The sequence below is a fragment of the Hemitrygon akajei genome, chromosome 1 (genome assembly GCF_048418815.1).
Source record: "Hemitrygon akajei chromosome 1, sHemAka1.3, whole genome shotgun sequence".
Lineage (NCBI taxonomy): Eukaryota > Metazoa > Chordata > Chondrichthyes > Myliobatiformes > Dasyatidae > Hemitrygon > Hemitrygon akajei.
In genome coordinates, this window is record NC_133124.1 from 19,242,948 (window position 1) to 19,263,022 (window position 20,075).

At 40.7% G+C, this 20,075-nt stretch overlaps 1 protein-coding gene across 1 annotated transcript in view; it reads left to right on the top strand.

The window, feature by feature from the left end:
• Positions 1–20,075, top strand: part of csmd3b (CUB and Sushi multiple domains 3b) — a 2,154,916-nt gene that overhangs the window by 1,775,070 nt on the left and 359,771 nt on the right. Inside the window, exon 27 of the mRNA XM_073038951.1 lies at positions 9,521–9,712. Within this exon, the coding sequence (XP_072895052.1) occupies positions 9,521–9,712 (192 nt within the window). The remainder of the gene's footprint in view (positions 1–9,520; positions 9,713–20,075) is intronic.

Below are 20,075 nucleotides of genomic sequence, written 5' to 3' on the forward strand. Positions count from 1 at the left end.
GTTGGCTCCATCTTGGGTACTATCCTACAAAGAACCCAAGACATCTTCAAGCAGCAGTGTCTCAGAAAGGCAGCGTCCATTATTAAGGACCTCCAGCACCCAGGGCATGCCCTTTTCTTACTGTTACCATCAGGTAGGAGGTACAGAAGCCAGAAGGCACACACTCTGCGATTCAGGAACAACTTCCCCTCTGCCATCCATTTCCTAAATGGACATTGAACCCGTGAGCACTACATCACTTTTTTAATATACAATTATTTCTGTTTTTTGCACGATTTTAATCTATTCAGTAAACATATACTGTATATTGATTTATTTATTATTATTTTCTTCTTTAATATTTTGTAGTGCATTAAACTGCTACTGCTCAGTTAACAAATTTCACGACACATGCTGATGATAATAAACCTGATTCTGATTCCGTTTCTGAAAATTACTACAGTAATCTGCATAAGTCTTCAGCATATATATACATATATATAAAGCTAAAGAGGGACGCCTCACGTCTTAATAAGCTGGTAAGGAAGGCGGGCTCTGTCGTGGGCACAGAACTGGAGAGTATAACATCGGTAGCAGAGCGAAGGGCGCTGAGTAGGCTACGGTCAATCATGGAAAACCCTGAACATCCTCTACATAGCACCATCCAGAGACAGAGAAGCAGTTTCAGCGACAGATTACTATCGATGCAATGCTCCTCAGACAGGATGAAGAGATCATTACTCCCCAATGCCATTTGGCTTTACAATTCAAACGCCAGGGGTAGGATATGTTAAAGTGCCGGGGTCAGGACTGAGCTTAAGTTACCATTCAATGTATTTCTTAGTAAACTATTTAAGAACTTTTAAAAAGCTATTTATTAATGCTTTTTGAGAGGGTGATTTTAGATGCATACTTATATTGAGTTAAGTATTGTATGTAATTAGTTTTGCTATAATAAGTGTATGGGACATTGGAAAAATGTTGAATTTCCCCATGGGGATGAATAAAGTATCTATCTATCTATCTAAAGCTAGGGTGCCTGAGTCTTTTGCACAGTACCGTATATATACCGAGAAGTGAAAAAAGAAAACAATTACAGTAGGAATATAAATATATTAAATAGTTAAATTAAAATAGTGCAAAAACAGAAATAATAAAATAGTGAGAAAGTGTTTGTGGAACACACACAAAATGCTGGTAGAATGCAGCAGGCCAGGCAGCATCTATAAGGAGAAGCACTGTCGACGTTTCGGGCTGAGACCCTTTGTCAGGACTAACTGAAAGGAAAGATAGTGAAAGATTTGAAAGTAGGAGGGGAAATGCGAAATGATAGGAGAAGACCGGAGGGGGTGGGGTGAAGCTGAGAGCCGGAAAGGCGATTGGCAAAAGAGATACAGAGCTGGAGAAGGGAAAGGATCATGGGATGGGAGGCCTAGGGAGAAAGGGGGAGGGGAGCACCAGAGGGAGATGGAGAACAGGCAGAGTGATGGGCAGAAAGAGAGAAAAAAAAGGAGGGGGAAAAATCTAAATATATCAGGGATGGGGTAAAAAGGGGAGGAGGGGCATTAACGGAAGTTAGAGAAGTCAATGTTCATGCCATCAGGTTGGAGGCCACCCAGCTGGTATACAAGGTATTGTTCCTCCAACCTGAGTGTGGCTTCATCTTGACAGTAGAGGAGGCCATGGATAGACGTATCAGAATTTGTGATATTCTGATATCACATTTTGTGTGTGTTGCTTGAATTTCCAGCATCTGCAGATTTCCTTGTGTTAGTGCTTGTGGGTTCATTGTCTATTCAGAAATCTGATGGCAAAGAGGAAGAAGCTGTTCCTGAAATGTTGAATGTGTGTCATGAAGCGTTTGCACGTGCTCCTTGAGAAGGCATGTCCTACACGATGGGAGTCCTTAATGTTGGATTTGCATGAGAAAGTACATTTGGTTGTTTATGTACATATTGATCCAGCTATTTCTGTTGGGGATTGAGATGTAGGTACGGTAGCTGTTCTTCCTGTAATATTGTATGGAATCAGAATCAGGTTTAATATCATTGGTATGTCATATAATTTATCGTTCTTCTGCAACAGTACATTGCAATACCTGACACCTTGCGAGGGCTCACCCTCTTGAAAGATTTTCTAACTTCAGCCTCTGTAGGATCACCAGATGCAGGTAAAGTTCTTTTCTCCCTTTCAAAGCATGCATAAACGTTGATGGTTTCGCTTTATACGGAGTAATGGACTGCAACCCCTGCCAGAGATGACATGCATCCAATTTTTCAATTTGAATTGTTTTTTCACTCGTAAAACTGCCTTCCCTAGGTCTTCTTGTGTAGTTCTGGTTCACTAAGTCATGAATGCCACAAATCTAGCCCTCAGCAAACAATGAAAAATAGACTGCCTACAGTCGGCACCTGAAAGCCCTGGAATAATACCACCAAAGATCCTTATGAAAGATTTTGAGAATCAGCTGGAAGGACAGATGTATAAACACCAGCATAATGGAGGAGGCCAACATGAACAGCATTTCCACCACAAAATAAAGCAACACAAACTCCAATGGATAGGATATGTTGTCCCACTTCCCCAAACAAAGCTCACTCAAAGTTGAAGGAAGGTCGGTGAGCTCCAGGATCACTAAAGAAACACTTTAAAGATAACATCAAACTCAGCCTGAAGAAATTCAACAGTCCATCTACAAACTGGGGAGACATTGCACTCAATAGGTAGATCTGGAGGAAATCTGCAGAAGAGGGGGGCTACATTATATGAAAATGACCTCCATTGTGCTGTGGACAATAAGCACCAGCTGCAAAATGAGAGACTGAAGAATTAAAAGAGGCAGCCACTAACAACCTACTCTCGCCCATAAATATGTGGATCACTGTTCGACCTCTACAGGACCCAGCAATAGACAACCCCTGAGGAGAACATTACACTCAACTCAAACAATCTCACTACCATAATACTGTAAGGCTGAGCCAGGCTCCAATTTGATCATTTATTCCTTAATTCTTTTTTGAAATGTCCTGTGAGTTTATAGCATTCCTTATTCTGTTCTCTATCTCCTGTGGGAACTTTGGTCATTAATTCCTGAACAAGACAACTACAAGCCTGGAGACCTGCCCAGTTTAATTCCTGTACACCTTGGCCTGCTAGAACTTGACAGCTTAAAGCTTTGGTTGAGGACTGAAAGTTCACTGAAACAATTATAAATAGGAAAAGGGTGAGACCAGCCAAGAGAAGCTCAGGGGAGTACAAATGCTCCTTATGGTTTACAAGAAAATCTAAAATTGAATTTCAAACATGCCTGCCTGGGTCTTTTCCAACCCATAATCTGTTCAGAGGCCTGCCCTATTAGGAAAGCAATTGCTAATTTGCCTGTTTAGGCTTCTGACAGATATTTCAGCTAGGTTGTAATGAACCAGATCTGAATGTATAATGGAGGATCCTGTTTCTTCTGGCATCTAGCTCACCTGTTTAATAGAATGAGTTAAGCTCCCACCACTGCCTGTAAGGAATTTATACGTTCTCCCCATGACCGCGTGGGTTTCCTCCAGGTGCTCTGATTTCCTCCCAGAGTCCAAAGACCTACTGGTTGGTAGGTTAATTGGTCACTGTAAATTGTCATGTGATTAGGGTAGGATTGAATCGGGGGTTGCTTGGCAGCACATCTCAAAGGGCCAGAAGGGCCTATTCCACAGTGTATCGTAATCAATAAATAAATATATAAACAGTAGAAAGAAGGCAGTTGGATCATAGGGAGGGGGATGTGGGGAGGCTGAGGAAGGGGTAAAGGATGTGTTTTCATTGCTCACACTGTTTCCATGAGCTGAAAGTCCTTTTATTATCAAAGCATGTATACTATAGACCATAAAATGTAGGAGCAGCTTTAGGCCATTTGGCCCATCGAGTCTGCTCTGCCAATTCATCATAGCTGATCCATTTTCCTCCCAGCCTTGAGACACACAACCCTGAGAATTGTCTCCTTAAATTGCGCAAACAACGAAAGTAAGAAGCAGTTGCTGTCAAAATACTAACTTCTGCGTCACTGCAGATGGGGTGCTGTGTGTCTCTCATTTTCAGAGGTCACGCAGCTTACAGATGGCAGTACAATTGTTTTTTGAGAGTTAGTAGTTTTGGTCTAACGAATGCTGGGTGACCTGCTGAGTATTTCACAGTGACTTTTATTTGGGACTCGTACTAGCAATGCAATGACTTTGATAGATTGGGAAATTAAATTGCTTAACATAATGTTAAATAAATTGAATGTAATTTCTTTTTCAAGCTGAGCCTGGTATATCTATGCTTTCAGTGGGCCAAGTAAGTGACAGCAATGGCAACTGTCTCAGAAATGACCATCTGTTTCCAGTTACTAAGCTTAGCAGTTTTGCTGCCTGCTCTTCCCTCCGTAAATCAGTGCTTGCACTTGAAATACTTGGTGCTGCAGAATTTCAGAGCCTCCTCAAGTTGTGCTGTGTGAAATGCAAGCTATATTTTTTTCAGGTCAGAGTCATCTTGCACAGTTCTGAGGCTTGGTTAGCTTAGCGGGTGATGTAACACTTCACACCAGCAGCTGTCAAATGGGGCTCTTCCTTTAGTAGGTGATCCACACCTGGGTGCCAGTGATGTTGGCAATAAGTTTTTAGTGAGGTGGATGGAGTGCCAAAACAGCAAGCTGCTGTGGCACATACATTAGGGGCATTGAAAGAATTCTTAGATAGGCATATGTATGATAGAAAATTGAAAAGTTATGTTGGAGGGAAGGCTTTGATCTTGGAATAGGTTAAGAAGTCAGCACAACATCAGTGGCTGAAGGTGTTGTAGTGTTCTATGTTCTGTTTCTATGTGCACAGGTTTCTTGAATTATCACGTAATAATTGTGAAAGTTCTTTAAATAAAAGCTGGATATTTTTTTTATATTCTTAAGCCTTTGCAGTGAGGCATCTGTATTCTGACATTTTGGAGAAAGAAGTCAATTAAAATTGACAAATAAACTCTTCTCCGGCTTCCAGCCTGGTACAGGTATCAATTATAACTGATGTTTCCGATGATAAACTGCCATCTTCATCAGGGATGTCTTGTCCGGTGGTATTTCTACCTCCACAGTCCACCCCTCCTGACTGGTCAGTCCTTAACCAATCAGGTTTCTGCCCTCCCACCTTGTTTACATTCAAATTTCAGTTTTTACTTAGAGCGAGACCTTTGTCTTTATTAAAATTCTTTTCCTCTAGTTATTTTTCAATGGCTTCCTATACCAAGGGGTTTCAAAAGCCACTGGCATGGATCAGTAGTTTTATGCCTTCAAAGTCAATCCTATGGCCATTAAGAATGCAGTGCTCTGTTACTGCTAATTTCTCCAGTTAACCCAAATAGATACACCTCCTGTGCTCCTTGATGCTGGTTTCCACTGTGTACCATACACTGGCCAATACACGCTGCTCCACATTCACAGGCAATCCTGTAAACGCCAATTGACCTAAGTCCCAGGTCATCTTTGACTCGCATAAGTTGTAATTTGAGCTTTCTTCTGGGTTCGTGGATGGTATTAATCAGCTATTTCTTCAGGATCCCGACGATCCTTTCAAAACCTGTGAAAGTATAGGAAAGACAGACGGTAGCCACAGGTTCCTCCTTTTTGAGGTTTTCTGTTTTTCCCATTGACCCTAATTGGGCCCTTAAAGGGCTGACAGAAAAACCAATGGCTTTTGGGACTGCCTGGGACCCGATGTCAATTGGGACACCGCTTCGCCAAGCATCTACGCTCCATCAGCCAGAACAAGTGGGATCTCCCACAGGCCACCCATTTTAATTCCACTTCCCATTCCAATATATTTATCCATGGCCTACTCCACTGACGGGATAAGGCCACACCTAGGTCGAAGGAATAACACCTTATATTCTGTTTGGGTAGCCTCCGACCTGATGGCATGAACATCGATTTCTCAAACTTCGAGTAATTCCTCCCCCCACCCCCATTTCACCATTTCCCATCCCCTTGTCCCTCTTTCATGTTATCTCCTTGCCCACATATCGCCTCCCTCTGGTGGTCCTCGCCCCCCCCTTTTTTCCTTTCTTCCATGGCCTTCTGTCTCTTTCACCAATCAACTTTTTAGCTCTTTGCTTCATCCCCCTCCCTCTAAGTTTCATGTATTGCCTGGAATTTCTCTCTTCCCTCCTCCCACCTTTCAAATCTACTCCTCAGCATTTTTTCTCCAGTCCTGCCGAAGGGTTTTGATCCGAAATGTCGACTGTACTTTTGTTGATAGATGCTTCCTGGCCTTCTGAGTTCTCCAGCATTTTGTGTGTGTTGCTCAGATTTCCAGCATCTGCAGATTTTCTCTTGTTTGTGACCGCCACAGCCATCTGTTGTAATGAATTCCACAGAATCACCACCCTCTGGCTAAGGAAATTCCTCCTCATCTCTGTTCTAAAGGGTCATCCTTGTCTTCTGAGACTATGTCCTCTAGTCTTAGACTCCTCCACTGCGGTAAATATCTTCTCCACCTCCACTCTATCTCAGCCTTTCAATATTGAATAAGTTTCACAAGATCATCTAATTCTTATGAAGTAAAAGCAAACTCTATAATTCCTCACTCTTTTGAAGAGAGCTGTGTGTGCACCCAGCAAAGTTCAGCTGCTTCTTGTTGTAAATGCCGTGCAGAATTCCTCTAAAGTGACATTGTGAAGTTCCCTTTCATTAAAATCGCACAACACCATGCATGCTACTTTATTATCGATTCCACTGTTCAATAACCTAATCAGTTTTACTGAGAACTCAAATAATTAATTTAGTTACTCTAGTCCAGTTCTCTCTTCGGTCAAATCAGCTCCTTGAGTGAAAGTGATGAGCAATCAATACCAGCATCTGGAATTTCCAAATGATTAACTGGTGGGAAATCAGCTGAACCTTGCAAAATGGATATTTATGCTTCTCACGAGGAAATCTGCAGATGCTGGAAATTCAAACAACAACACACACAAATTGCTGGTGGAACACAGCAGGCTAGGCAGCATCTATAGGGAGAAGCGCTGTCGACGTTTCGGGCCGAGACCCTTCGTCAAGACTAACCGAAAGGAAAGATAGTAAGTGAATCTCTTACTATCTTTCCTTTCGGTTAGTCCTGACGAAGGGTCTGGGCCCGAAACGTCGACAGTGCTTCTCCCTATTTATGCTTCTCCTCAGCTTTTCCGTTGACTTCAGCTCATAGTTAAACTGGTCAATCAGGATAAAGCCTCATCATTCTTCTTCAGCTTTAGACCATGTATAAAGAAGATTTAAGCCATTGTCTTCTGTAAAGCAACGTCCATCATCAGGGATCTCCCACCACTCAGGTCACGCTCTTTTCTCACTGCAGCCATCAGGAAAAAGGTACAAGAGCCTCATGTCACCAGGTTCAGGAACAGTTATTACCCTTCAACCATCAGTTTCTTGAACCACTGGGGATACCTTCAATCAGCTTCACTTGCCCCATCATTGAAATGTTCCCACAACCAATACAATCTTCACCTCATGTTCTTGATATTTATTGTTTATGGATTTATTGAGTATGCCCACAAGAAAATGAATCTCAGGGTTGTATATGGTGACATATGTGCTCTTTGATGATAAATTTACTTTGAACATTTGTACTTTGCACCTAGTAGGGCAGTCGGAGTAACACCATAGTTGGCTAATGACAGTAACTAAGAGCCCTGAGTTATTCCGAAGGCTTGGCTCCACCTTTCACATTCTAGAGAATGAATTTAATCCAAATTTATCAAAGGAGAAGGCATATAATACTCAGAAAAAAGCTGGCAAAATTTGTTGGGGCAACCTGCATGCTGGTGGCCTTGCCATCATGTGGGGTAACTTGTTCCAGCAATACCTTTATGCCAAACAGCACCAGAGCAAGAGAAAGAAAGGAGTAGAGAACTGTGTGGTGTTGTTCTCTCTGACTATCATGAAAAGACTGTCCAAGGCCAGATGTAATGACTGCAACTTCACTTCTCTTCATTGCACTTATCTTCGTAGTGTAGCTTGGCCAAAATGCAAAGCTACAAGCTGACAGATATATACACGTATATAAATATTTCTGTTGGCTTTAAAGTATATATATCTCTCAATCAAGCATATAAACTGGGTCATTTTGCACTGTGTGTATAAGATCTGAACTGTGGTCTTCCTCACCTAATGAAGGCTTTTGTCACCTGTGCTACTACCTTCAGGAATCTTTGGATTTGTACCCCAAAGACCCTTTCTTTCTTAGTGCTTAGTGTGACCATTTCATTCATTGTCCTCCCAAAGTGCATCGTCAAGATTAATCTCTGTATGTCATTGCTTTTCCTGTTTTATCAACTGATCACTATCATAGTGTCCTCCTCACTGTCAACAGCATCACCAAATTTCATGTCATCTACAGACTGAGGAATCATACTTCTGACAATCATACCCAAATCAATAACTGATATGAGAACCCATGGAGTTCCCAGCACTGATCCCATTATTTGCCACAACTTTCCATCCCACAAAAAAAAGTACACAATCCCTCTAGGTGTCTCATTACTAAATCAGTTTAGAATCTGATTTGTAAACTTGTCTTGATTTTACATATGTGGGCTCTAACCCATTTTGGGACCTTCTCAAAGTCCCTATTGAAGTTCATACAGACAACATCAACTGCACTGTGCTCATCAACAAATTTTATTGTCCCTTCAAAAATTTGATCAAGTTGTTCAGAAAGATCTTCCCTTGTCAAAGCCATGGTGACCTATCTTTGATTAATCTTTTCATTTCCAACCATGGATTAATCTTGTCCCTCCAAATTAGAATATATAACATTACAGCACAGGAACAGGCCCTTTGGCTCACGATGTTGTGTCGAGTTAATTAATTTATTAATCAAATTGCTAATCTAACTAATCCCTCTAATAACACAATATCCATAGGCTTCCATTTTCCTTACATTCATGTGTCTTTTTAAAGACCTATAGAATACAGAACAGAGAATTTTTTTTCTGGTTACTTCCTTATTACTGGCAGTGGATCTACTAGGCTATAATTCTTTTATTCTTTGGAACCAAGAATATTGAGAGGAAATGTGATTGAGATATACAGAATTATGAGGATATAGATCGGATAAATGCAAGCTGGCTTTTTTCCATTGAGTTTAGGTGGCACTGCAACTAGAGGTCATGGTTTAAGGATGAAAGGTGAAAAGTTTAAGGGGAACATGATAGAAAACCTGTTCACTCAGAGAGTCATGAGAATGTGGAACAAGCTGCCAGTGCAAGTAGTGCATGTGAGCTCCATTTCAGCTTTTAAGAGAAGTTTGGATACATACATGGATGTTAGGGGTATGGAGGGCTATGGTCCCAGTACAGTTCGATGGGAGTAGGCAGTTTGAATGGTTCGGCATGGGCTAGATGGACTGAAGGGCCTGTATCTGTGCTGTACTTTTCTATGATTCTAATGACCCTGCTTAAGTTGGTCCGTTTTGTTCAAAAATATGCTCAGCAAATAAAAACCTATTTTCCTCATCGTGCTTCCCTTTTTAATTCCTAGGCTCTGTGGCAACAGCTTGCCGTGATCCTGGTATACCTATGAATGGAAGTCGGAATGGAGATGGCAGGGATCCTGGAGATACAGTCATCTTCCAGTGTGAACCGGGCTATGAGCTTCAGGGCGAAGAGAAAATTACCTGCATTCAAGTGGAAAATCGATACTTCTGGCAGCCCAGCCCTCCTGTCTGCATCGGTATGTGATCTAAAACTCTAATTCCCATCTGATATAAATAGCTATATCGATAGCACATTTCATTCTGACATAAATAAATGCTGCTATGTGAAAACTGTTTACAGCAATTTGGGGAAATCATTCATTGGATCTGGTTAGCAATCGCATTCTCAGCAATACTTGGCACAGGAATCAGAGTCAGAGTTAGGTTTAATATATCCTGCATACGTCGTGACATTTGTAATCTTGTGGCAGCTGTACAATCTGTACAATGATAATTGTATGATAATTGAGAGATGAAAAACTGTCAATTACAGTATGTGTGTGTGTATATATATATATGTAACGCTCACGCGATCGGCTGGTGTATGTTTAGGGGAAAATTCGTCCAACCACCAAATCGCGCCTCCCGTATACGTGGATGCTGTGAAATGCACACTGGTACCAACTTGCACACACAATATCAAACTGCACACCATGTTCCTTTACAGAATACACTTTATAAATCTTACTAGAACTAAGTGATTAATAGTGATACAATATATATGAAAGAAAAGAAAGGAAAGAAAAGGCGGCAGAACTTATCAGGGTTCAGTCAATTAGTGCACAATCGTTGGAGCTCAACCATCGAAGTCTTCGGTCCACTATTCGCTCTTCTCCGACCCGCCACCTGGGACTAACCTTGGTGGTCGACCAGAGCGCGTCCAGCACTGTCCACCTTCCTCGCGATCTCCTCTCCAACTCCCCAAAAGCTCCGCGCAACAACAGCTCACAGATCCACAAGAAAGAATAACATCTATCCCAATTGGTTAACAAATGAATACAATTCTCAGTATCAGTAATTACAACCAAAACAAGCTGTGAGAGAAAGCACTCTCTCACCAGTTACCATAACAAAGAAGCATTCTACTTTTAACTTAACAAAGAAGCCATTTTGATTAACATACACAGTAACAAAGAAGAAACCCCATATATGTATATATATATATATATATATATATAATGGTTAAATTAATTAAGTAGTGCGGAAACAGTAATAAAATAGTTGAGTTAATGTTCATGGGTTCAATGTACATTTAGGAATCATATGACAGAGGGTAAGAGGCTGTTCCTGAATCACTGAGTGTGTGCCTTCAGGTTCTTGTACCTCCTTCCTGATGGTAACAATGAGAAGAGGGCATGGCCTGGGTGGTTGGCGTCTTTAATGTTGAACGCCGCCTTTCTGAAACATAGCTCCTTGAAGGTGTCTTGGATACTACGGAGGCTAGTACTCATGATGGAGCAGGGTTAATTACATCTTTGTGTCTCAAGAGGTCCTGGATACTACAGAGTACTTGATAAATAAATCAACAAGTTTTTTTTTCTAAATAAGTGTTAATCTCTGCTTCAACCAGTCATTGTAAATGTTAATTATTTATAAACCCAATGCAAAAATAGTTAAAACATAGACTTGTACCTTAATGAGAGATGTTAGTCATTAGTTCTCTGAATATTTACTTGAAAAGATTTACTATATATCAATATAGATGAAATAATTGCGTAGTTTGCATTGTAGAAGCTTTAGAACAGCATGCTTGAGTTGCAGATCAAGTTCTGGGATTGTTGAGGCCACTGTGGGTTTCTACCTGGAACTCAGCAAGTACCACTTAGGTGCAACTTCACTATGTGGTAATTTATTCGAACAATGTGTCCACAATTGGACAGCATTTCTGCAGCAGGTGACCGTATTTTGCTTCTCTGTTACATTTGGGAGCTATTCACTGAAAGTCAAATCTTGTGATCACGTTTGCTTGGACTTGGATAAGGTGTAATCACCTACATGTATCTGGTTCTGATGTTTCTTTCAATGACCATGAGGGGTATAAGAGGTGTAAATACATGCAAGCTTTTCCCAAAGAGGTTGTGTGAGACTGAAACTAGAGGTCAGGAGTGAAAAGTGAAAAAAATAAGGGAAACCTTAGGCGGAACTTCTTCGCTTGTGGTAGAATGAGCGGCCAGCGGAAGTGATGAATGTGGTTTCCTTTGCAAAATTTAAGTGAAGTTTGGATAAATACAAGGGTGGACCATATGAAAGAGGAGAACATCAGATTCAGATTCAGATTCAGATTCAGTTTATTATCATTTAGAAACCACAAATGCAATGCAGTTAAAAAATGAGACAACGTTCCTCCAGAATGATATCACAAAAGCGTATGACAAAACAGACTACACCAGAAAATCCACATAACGTTTGGCAATCCCCAATCCAGAGTCCGGAGAGGCTGCTGCGTATTAATATTGCGCTACCGTCTTAGCGCGTTCCCTGGAAAGGAGCTTCAAATCCACCAGACAAACAAGACCAAAAACTAAAGCTACAAGACCTGCACAAAACCACATAGTTACAACAGTGCAAACAATAGCATAATTGATAAAAAACAGACTATGGGCACAGTAAAAATAGTCCAAAGATGTTAAAGGACTATAAGTTCAAAAGAAATCACCACATTGATCCACAAGTCCCCAGGGTCCCGACAGACTTGCCATCCCATGCTGGCGGCAGAAGGGAGTACCCCCGCTATGGACTTCCATGGCGCCGCCCGACTCAGCCTCGCAGACGCAGCACACACCGAAAGCGACCTGACCGCAGCGGACTCCGAATCTGTCGAACCTCCGAGCCAATGACCATCCCCTCTGGCACAGCTTCTCCGAGCACCATCCTCTGCCGAGCGTATTAAGACGGCCCCGCCAACGGCCATTGGCAATGCGACCCCGAGGACTGGGGGCCTGTTCTTCCCAGCAGAGTCCCGGACCTCACAGCAGCAGCAGCAACGAAGAAGGTCTTCCTGGAGATTTCCAGATGTTCCTCCGTGCTCCCATGTCCGTTTTCAAATGATTATGATTGCGCACGGCACCTGACTTCAGAAATAACAGATAATCAGCTCCGGAGTGGCCACTGCAAGCTGCGCCGCGCCGCCATCTTGGATCCCATCCTCCTTCCTACTCAAGATGGGTGTTGAGTCACGATTGTAGCTATGGAGTTAATGTTAGCTTTCTCCATGATGCTGGAATTAGTACACCTGTACTTCCAGCTAACTTTCAGAATCTTTCAGAGGCATATTTGATAGTTTCTAGAGATTTTATGCGCCTGCTGTATGTTGTCCATGACTCTGCTCCATACAGCAAGGAAGGGACAACTATAGCTTTATAGACCAGAAGCTTAGTGATGGACTTGATATCCCAATCTTCAAAAACCCTCTTTCTCTGGCTGGCAAAAGCTTCACTCGCACAGCTATTATGCAATTTATTTCAAGGTCATTGTTGGCTCTTGAAGAAAGAAGGTTGCTAAGATATGGGAAATGATCAGTGTCCTCCAGAGGGATGTTGTCAACTTGGATAGTTGGAGATTTAGGAGCTTAACCTGGAACAGGTTGGTGTAGGATTTGGGTTTCCTTGATGTTTAGGTAAGTCCCAGGAGCTTGTATGCTCTGGCAAAAACATCCATTATGCATTGCAGATCCTCCTCAGAGGAAGCTAACATTAACCCATAGTCTCAATCGTGTCTCAACACCTATTGCGATGGGTCAGCCAGATCATCCGTATGCCTGACTCCCTAAACAACTCCTGTTTGGCCAACTCAAAGAGGCAACGCGCACTCTTGGAGGGCAGAAAAAACAGTTCAAGGACAATATCAAGATCCACCTGACAAAGTGCCACATCAACCTGAATGGATGTGAAAAATTTGCAAAGGATAGGGAAAGGTGGAGAAGGACTTTAAGTGAGAGGACAGCACAACTCGAATAACATCTCCACAGTACAGCTGAGGCTAAGTGGCTTCAACGTAAGGAGAGATTTGGAAGGGCCCAACCGGCTACATCCACCATCACTTCAATGACCAACATCTACCAACACTACAATAGGACTTGTGGATCACAGATCAGCCTCTTTGGTCATCTCAAGGCCCACAACTAACCAGACCAACCACCAGAAGAATCATACTCGACTACGAATGATCCCTAAGGATGATGATGATAGGAGAAGAATTAGACCATTTGGCCCATTGAGTCTGCTCTGCCACTTTATCATGGCTGATGCATTTCAGTCTCAAGCCCATTCTTCTGCCTTCTCCTTATAACTTTTCATACCCTGACTAATCAGGACCCTATCAACTTCTGCCTTAAATACACCTAATGACTTGAACTCCACAGCTGCCTTTGGAAATGACTTCTACACTCCAACTAAAAATGTTCCTCCTCTTCTCTGTTCTAAATATACGTCCTTCTGTTCTGGTTCTGTGCTGTCTGGTCCTAGACTCCTCCACATCCACTCTGTGTAGTCCCTTCAACATTCAATAAGCTTTAATGGCATCCTCACCTCATTCTTCTAAATTTCAACAAGTACAGGCCCAGAGGCATCAAACCCTTTCATTCCCAGAATCATTCCTGTGAATCACCTCTGAACACTCTCCAATGTCAACACATTCTTTCTTAGATAAAGGTCTTAAAACTGCTCAAAATACACCAACTGATGCCTTGCCAGTGGCTTATAAAGCCTCAACATTACATCCTTGCTTTTACATTCTTTTTTTTTTGTAATTTATTTTTTTATTGAAGTTCATCATTAAAACAAACATTTCCATAAGATGTATTTCAGACATTGTACATATATATCATATAATCATATATATCACAAATCTCCACAAAGTATTTATCTGAGATATACACTTATAGAAAAGAGTGGAAAGAAAAAACAAGCAAAAGGAAAGAACTATGTACAAGTAGGGAGTGATCTTTTTTTTACAACAGATTCATTGATTTGTGAGAATAAAATCAGGCCTATGAGGCAATATGTAGTTAAACCATTTTTCCCAGTATGAATCAAATTGTTCCAGCTTATGATAACAGATGCTGTTATCTTCTCCATTTTGTAAATGTCCATTGTAATTTCTATCCATGTATTTAAAGTTGGGCTCTCCTGTGATAACCATTTCCTAGTAAGAGTCTTTTTACCAGCCACCAACAGTATATTCATTAAATATTTATCTTTTATCAACCATTCTTGAGGTATATATCCAAAATATATGGTCTTACTCTCTAAGGGTATTTCACATTTAAAGATGTCTTGTAGGGCATTGTGTATCCCCCTCCAATAGTTTTTGATAACAGGGCAGTCCCAAAAACATGATAAAGATTTGCATTTTGATTTCCACAATTTCTCCAGCAAACAGGGAGGTTACTATCATAATGGGATTTCTGAGAGGGTGTAACAAAATATCTTATCAAGTTTTTCCATCCAAACTCCCTCCATTACTGTGAAATGGTACACTTCCATTGATATCTCCATATTGTTGTCCATTCTTCCTCAGATATAATTATCCCTCCTTCCTTCTCCCATTTTGTTTTAATGTATGAAGTCGAATGTGTTTTAAGATTTGACAACCCCTTATACATGCTTGAAATGATTCTACTACCATTATCTGAATTGTATGCTTTTCTAAAGAGCTCTATCAAGCATGTATTTGCCTTGGTTACATTTTTAAACGTCTTATTAACATATTGTTGCATCTGTAAATACCGATAGAAATCTTGTTTTTCTAATAAGGGTTTCTCTTTAAGCATTTCAAAACTGAACAGTGTTCCTTCTTTCATTATGTTGCAAAGAACTGTTATTCCTTTAGCTGTCTAGTCCTTAAATCTGGCATCCAATTTATTTGGTGTAAAATCCAAGTCATATGCACACCATTTAAGAATTGCAATATCTCCCTCTAGATTATATTCTTTTATAGTAGTTTTCCATATTTTAAGAGTCAATTACACCCATGGGTTATCAATAGTATTTATGTACCTTTCCAGGTTGTTATCAGCCAAAATTGCTTGTATGGGGATGGGAAGTACCCGCTCCTCAATGTTTTTCCATTGAGCGTCATATGATGGGTGACACCAACATATCACAGCTCTCATAATCTCAGCTGTACTGAAAGAAGGCAAGGATAAAATGGAATGCGGGTCATTTAGAGCAATAACCGTTCTTAATGTAGATTATAGTTTATTTACCTCCATCATGGCCAAACGATTAGAGGAGTTTCTACCCATACTGATACATAACGATCAGACAGATTTTATACGACAACACCAGACACAAGACAATATACGAAGGACACTTCACATTATGGATCATATACAAAAAAATAAAATCGAAGCAATAGTGATAAGTGTGGACGCGGAAAAAGCATTTGATTCGGTTAATTGGAATTTTCTTTACAGGAGTTTTACATAGATTTGGTTTCCAAGACACAATTATTAAAACTATAAAGACACTATATGACAATCCTACTGCTAGGATTAAAATCAATGGGTATTTATCAAATAGTCTTACCCTAGAAAGGGGCACGAGACAGGGTTGTGCATGGTCACCACTACTCTTCACGTTATATCTAGAACCATTAGCTCAATACATCAGACAAAATGAAGATATCAGGGGAATTACTATTAAAGGGACAGAGCATAAATTGGCTTGTTATGCGGATGACATTTTGATCTATCTGGGGGAACCAACATACTCTTTACCTAATTTGATGCAATCCTTTGAACAATATGGTCAATTATCAGGATACAAGATCAACATAGATAAAACCCAATTACTTTCGTATTACTATAGCCCACCAAGAGAAATTGAAAGCTGATACCCCTGGGCATGGCACACAGAGTCTTTCAAATATTTGGGCATCATTATGCCAAAAGATTTGGCAAAATTATCAGAATGTAATTATCAGCCTTTATATAAAAAAATTAAGGAAGATGTGGCAAGATGGAACCTGATTCTTTTTTTCAGTCTCAGTTCAAGGATTGAGTCTATTACAAATGAATATACTGCCCAGACTGTTATATCTCTTTCAGACCCTACCAATAGAGATCAATCAAAATCAATTCAATGAACTGCTTTTATATTCTAGTCCTCTCAAGATGAATGCTATCATTGTATTTGCCTTCCCCACTGCCAACTCAGACTGCAAATTAACCTTTATGGAATTCTGCACAAGGAATCCCAATTTCCTTTGCACATCAGGTTTTTGAATCTTCTTCCTGTTTAGAAAATAGTCTATGCTTTTATTCCTTCTACCGAAGTGCATGACTATACATTTCCTGACACGGTATTCCATCTGCCACTTCCTTGCTCATTCTCCTAATCTATATAAGTCCTTCTGCAGCTTGCCTGCTTCCTCAAAATTACCTGTCCCTCCAGCTATCATTAGCAAACTTAGGCACAAAGCCATCTATTCCATAATCCTATTCATTGGCATACAATGTATAAAGAAGTGGTCCCAACACTGACGCCCTGTGAAATACCACTAGTCACCAGCAGCCAATCAGCATAGCTTCCCTTTATTCCCACCCTTTGCCTTCTGCCAATCAGCCATTGCTCTGTCCATACTAGTATCTTTCCTGTCATACCATGGGCTCTTAAACTCGCTAATCAGCCTCATGTGCAGTACCTTGTCAAATGCCTTCTGAAAATTCAAGTGCACAATATCCGCTGACTTTATCCATCCTTTATCCATCCTGCCGGTTATTTTCAAATGTCCTGGGTAGTGGAGGTCCTTAATGATGGATGCCGCCCATTTTGAAGCCTTGTCTTTTGAAGATATCCACAATGGTGAGGAGACTAGTGTCATAATGGAGCTCATTCACCTGTAAAGGGAGGCACTGGAATTTCAATTGTGTTTTGAACAATTAATCATGTCGCAGTTTAAAAAAGTCACAGTGTGAAACATGAAGTCTGAAGAAAATAAATTACCCCACACATTGAAAGTGACATGAGCATTGAGGCAGCCTGTATCCATGATTGATTTCCACTGCTATTAGTTCAGCACCTTCACACTATCATTACTAGTAAGTGCTTCAAACTAGGTTCCTGGTGATGTAACTGAAACTGATTTATTTAAGCACATATGTTATTCAAAAAAGCAATCCTAGTTAATTATGATTTTTAATGAATTACTGAACGAGTGAATTTATTGAAGGAAATCTGTTTCAAACCTGATGATCCTATCTAAAGTTTTGAGATAAGATAATTCAAGAAAGATCAGGAATGCACTTTGACATGAGGGTCCTGGAGTTCACTCTAAGACCCACATTTAGACCGAGGAATAGGTGCAAATTCCTGCTCTTAGTCTAAGTACAGCTCTCTGCATCTGGGTGTAGGACTTCCTAACCAACACACCTGAGACAGTTAGGATGCACAACTGCCCCTCTCTTCCCATCATCCTCCACATGGATGCCCCCCCCAGGGCTGTGTGCTGAGCCCGTTGCTGTACACTCTGCTCACATATGACTGCATGTCTAATCACATTGTCAAGTGGTGGGGCTCATCACCAATAATGATGAGATGGCTTTCAGAGAGGAGGTGAAAGAGCTCGAGGCCTGGTCCAGGCAAATAATACTCCCTTAGTGTCAACAAGACAAAGGAGATGGTTATCAACTCCAGGAGAACTTGCACCGCTCACACCCCTCTTTACATTGCGGCACAGCAGTGGGAACTGCAAACAGTTTCAAACTCCTGGGATTGCACATCTTGCACAACCTCTCACGGTCCCAAAACACATCCCATACAATCAGGAAAGCTCACCAATGCCTCTATTTTCTGAGGAGGCTGAAGAGAGCTGGGCTATGTACATCTATGCTCTCGTCATTCTACAGATGTGCAGTAGAAAGCATCCTTACATGTGGCATCACTGCATGATACAAAAACTGTACTGCAAGGGACTGAGAGGCTCTACAAAGGGTTGTCAAACTGCCCAATGCCAACCCGCCATCAAGGACTGAAGTACAGAGAGGTGCTGGAAAAGGGCCAGTAACATCAGGAAGGATCGTACACACCCTATATAAGGACTGTCTGTCTCCCTCGTGTCAGAGAGTAGGCTACATAGCATCCACGCCAGGACCACCAAACTCAAAAACAGTTACCTTCCCCAAGTAGTATGGCTAAATTCACAAAGGGAGTTGGAATTAAATTAGTCTTTGCAAATCACTTTATTTATTTCAATATTAACGAAGGGGGAACCAGTCCTATCTGTGTCTAGTCTTTGCTTGAATAGTTTAAGCAAACTAAAACTTCCATCAACATCTGGGAAATTAGACCTTCCTGGTATATTTTCATTATCCCTTTTAAATACTTGTGAATTATGAATCATCATCATTTTGGAAAGTAAATTCTAAATCTTAATTATCTAATCTAAAGAAATCTGTCCTAGTCTCCCTCTGATTCTTTTTTTTGTTGATTTTAGATCAATGCAATTCGCTTATTATCTGTTCTACAGAAATAGTTTCTCTCTTTTTGCTAATCAAGTCGCTCATAATTTTGGAGATATATGTTGAATCCTTAAGCATTTACTTTGTAGAGAATAGCTTCAGCTAATACAGTGTCTCCATTTAACACGCCTCCCTCATTTCCTCTCATATGACATCAATTAATTTTCTTACCAACTGATTTCACTAGAAGCACACTGATGATTTGCTGCCACCCGTTTTATGAGAGTACACTCGGTGATGTTATGGTTAGTGTTTCGGTCTTCCTTCTGGTCTAGGTGTTGTCTGTTCAGCATCCTGCAAAAACTGCGCGCAATGTGTGATGATCTATCATCTATTATTTACACAGCAAAGATTTTTTGAGCACAAACTTTAACTTCATGGAATAGTTTTAATGCAATTTAAACGTGTTTAATTTCAAGTTTCTATGTTCTTTGATGACAGAGAGAAAAACCATTCTTTGGGTCTCCTCCAGTAGGAAGAACCTTGTCTATGGTTGGCTCTCTGATCTGCATAGTGACATAATCTTATTTTGCATAATGGGAGTCACATAGTGGGCATCAAAAGCCCTCTCAAAAATGACACAGTATTCCAGTGGTCACATCAAAGTCCTGCAAAATTATAGTCAGAAATTACTACTTTTATTTTCCAGAAAAGCTAACAAATTTTCCTTCCTAGTTATTTGCTGGAAATATTTTTGTAGCATTCTGCACTTCTCGTAGATAGGTACCCTGAATCCTCTGAACCACTGCATTCTGTAATATGTGTATTTAAATTCATGTATTTAAATGGCATTCTGCAGCCTGATAAATCTTAGTGCAGAGAACAGTTCAATACATGAACAGGCCCTTTGGTCTATAATGTCTGTGCCAACCAATTTGCCATCAATCTTCATATGGTTTATATCCTTCCGTTCCCTGCTTTTTACATAGCTGCGACATTTGGCCAATTGTTATACACAGTGCCCCAACCAATGAAAGCAAACTTGACATACCACTTACAGGGAGCAATGGACTTGCCTCCAAGATTCCTCTCTATATCAGTGCTCCTAAGGATTCTGTGATTTATTGTATACTTCCCTCTTGCATTTGTTCTCTCAAAGT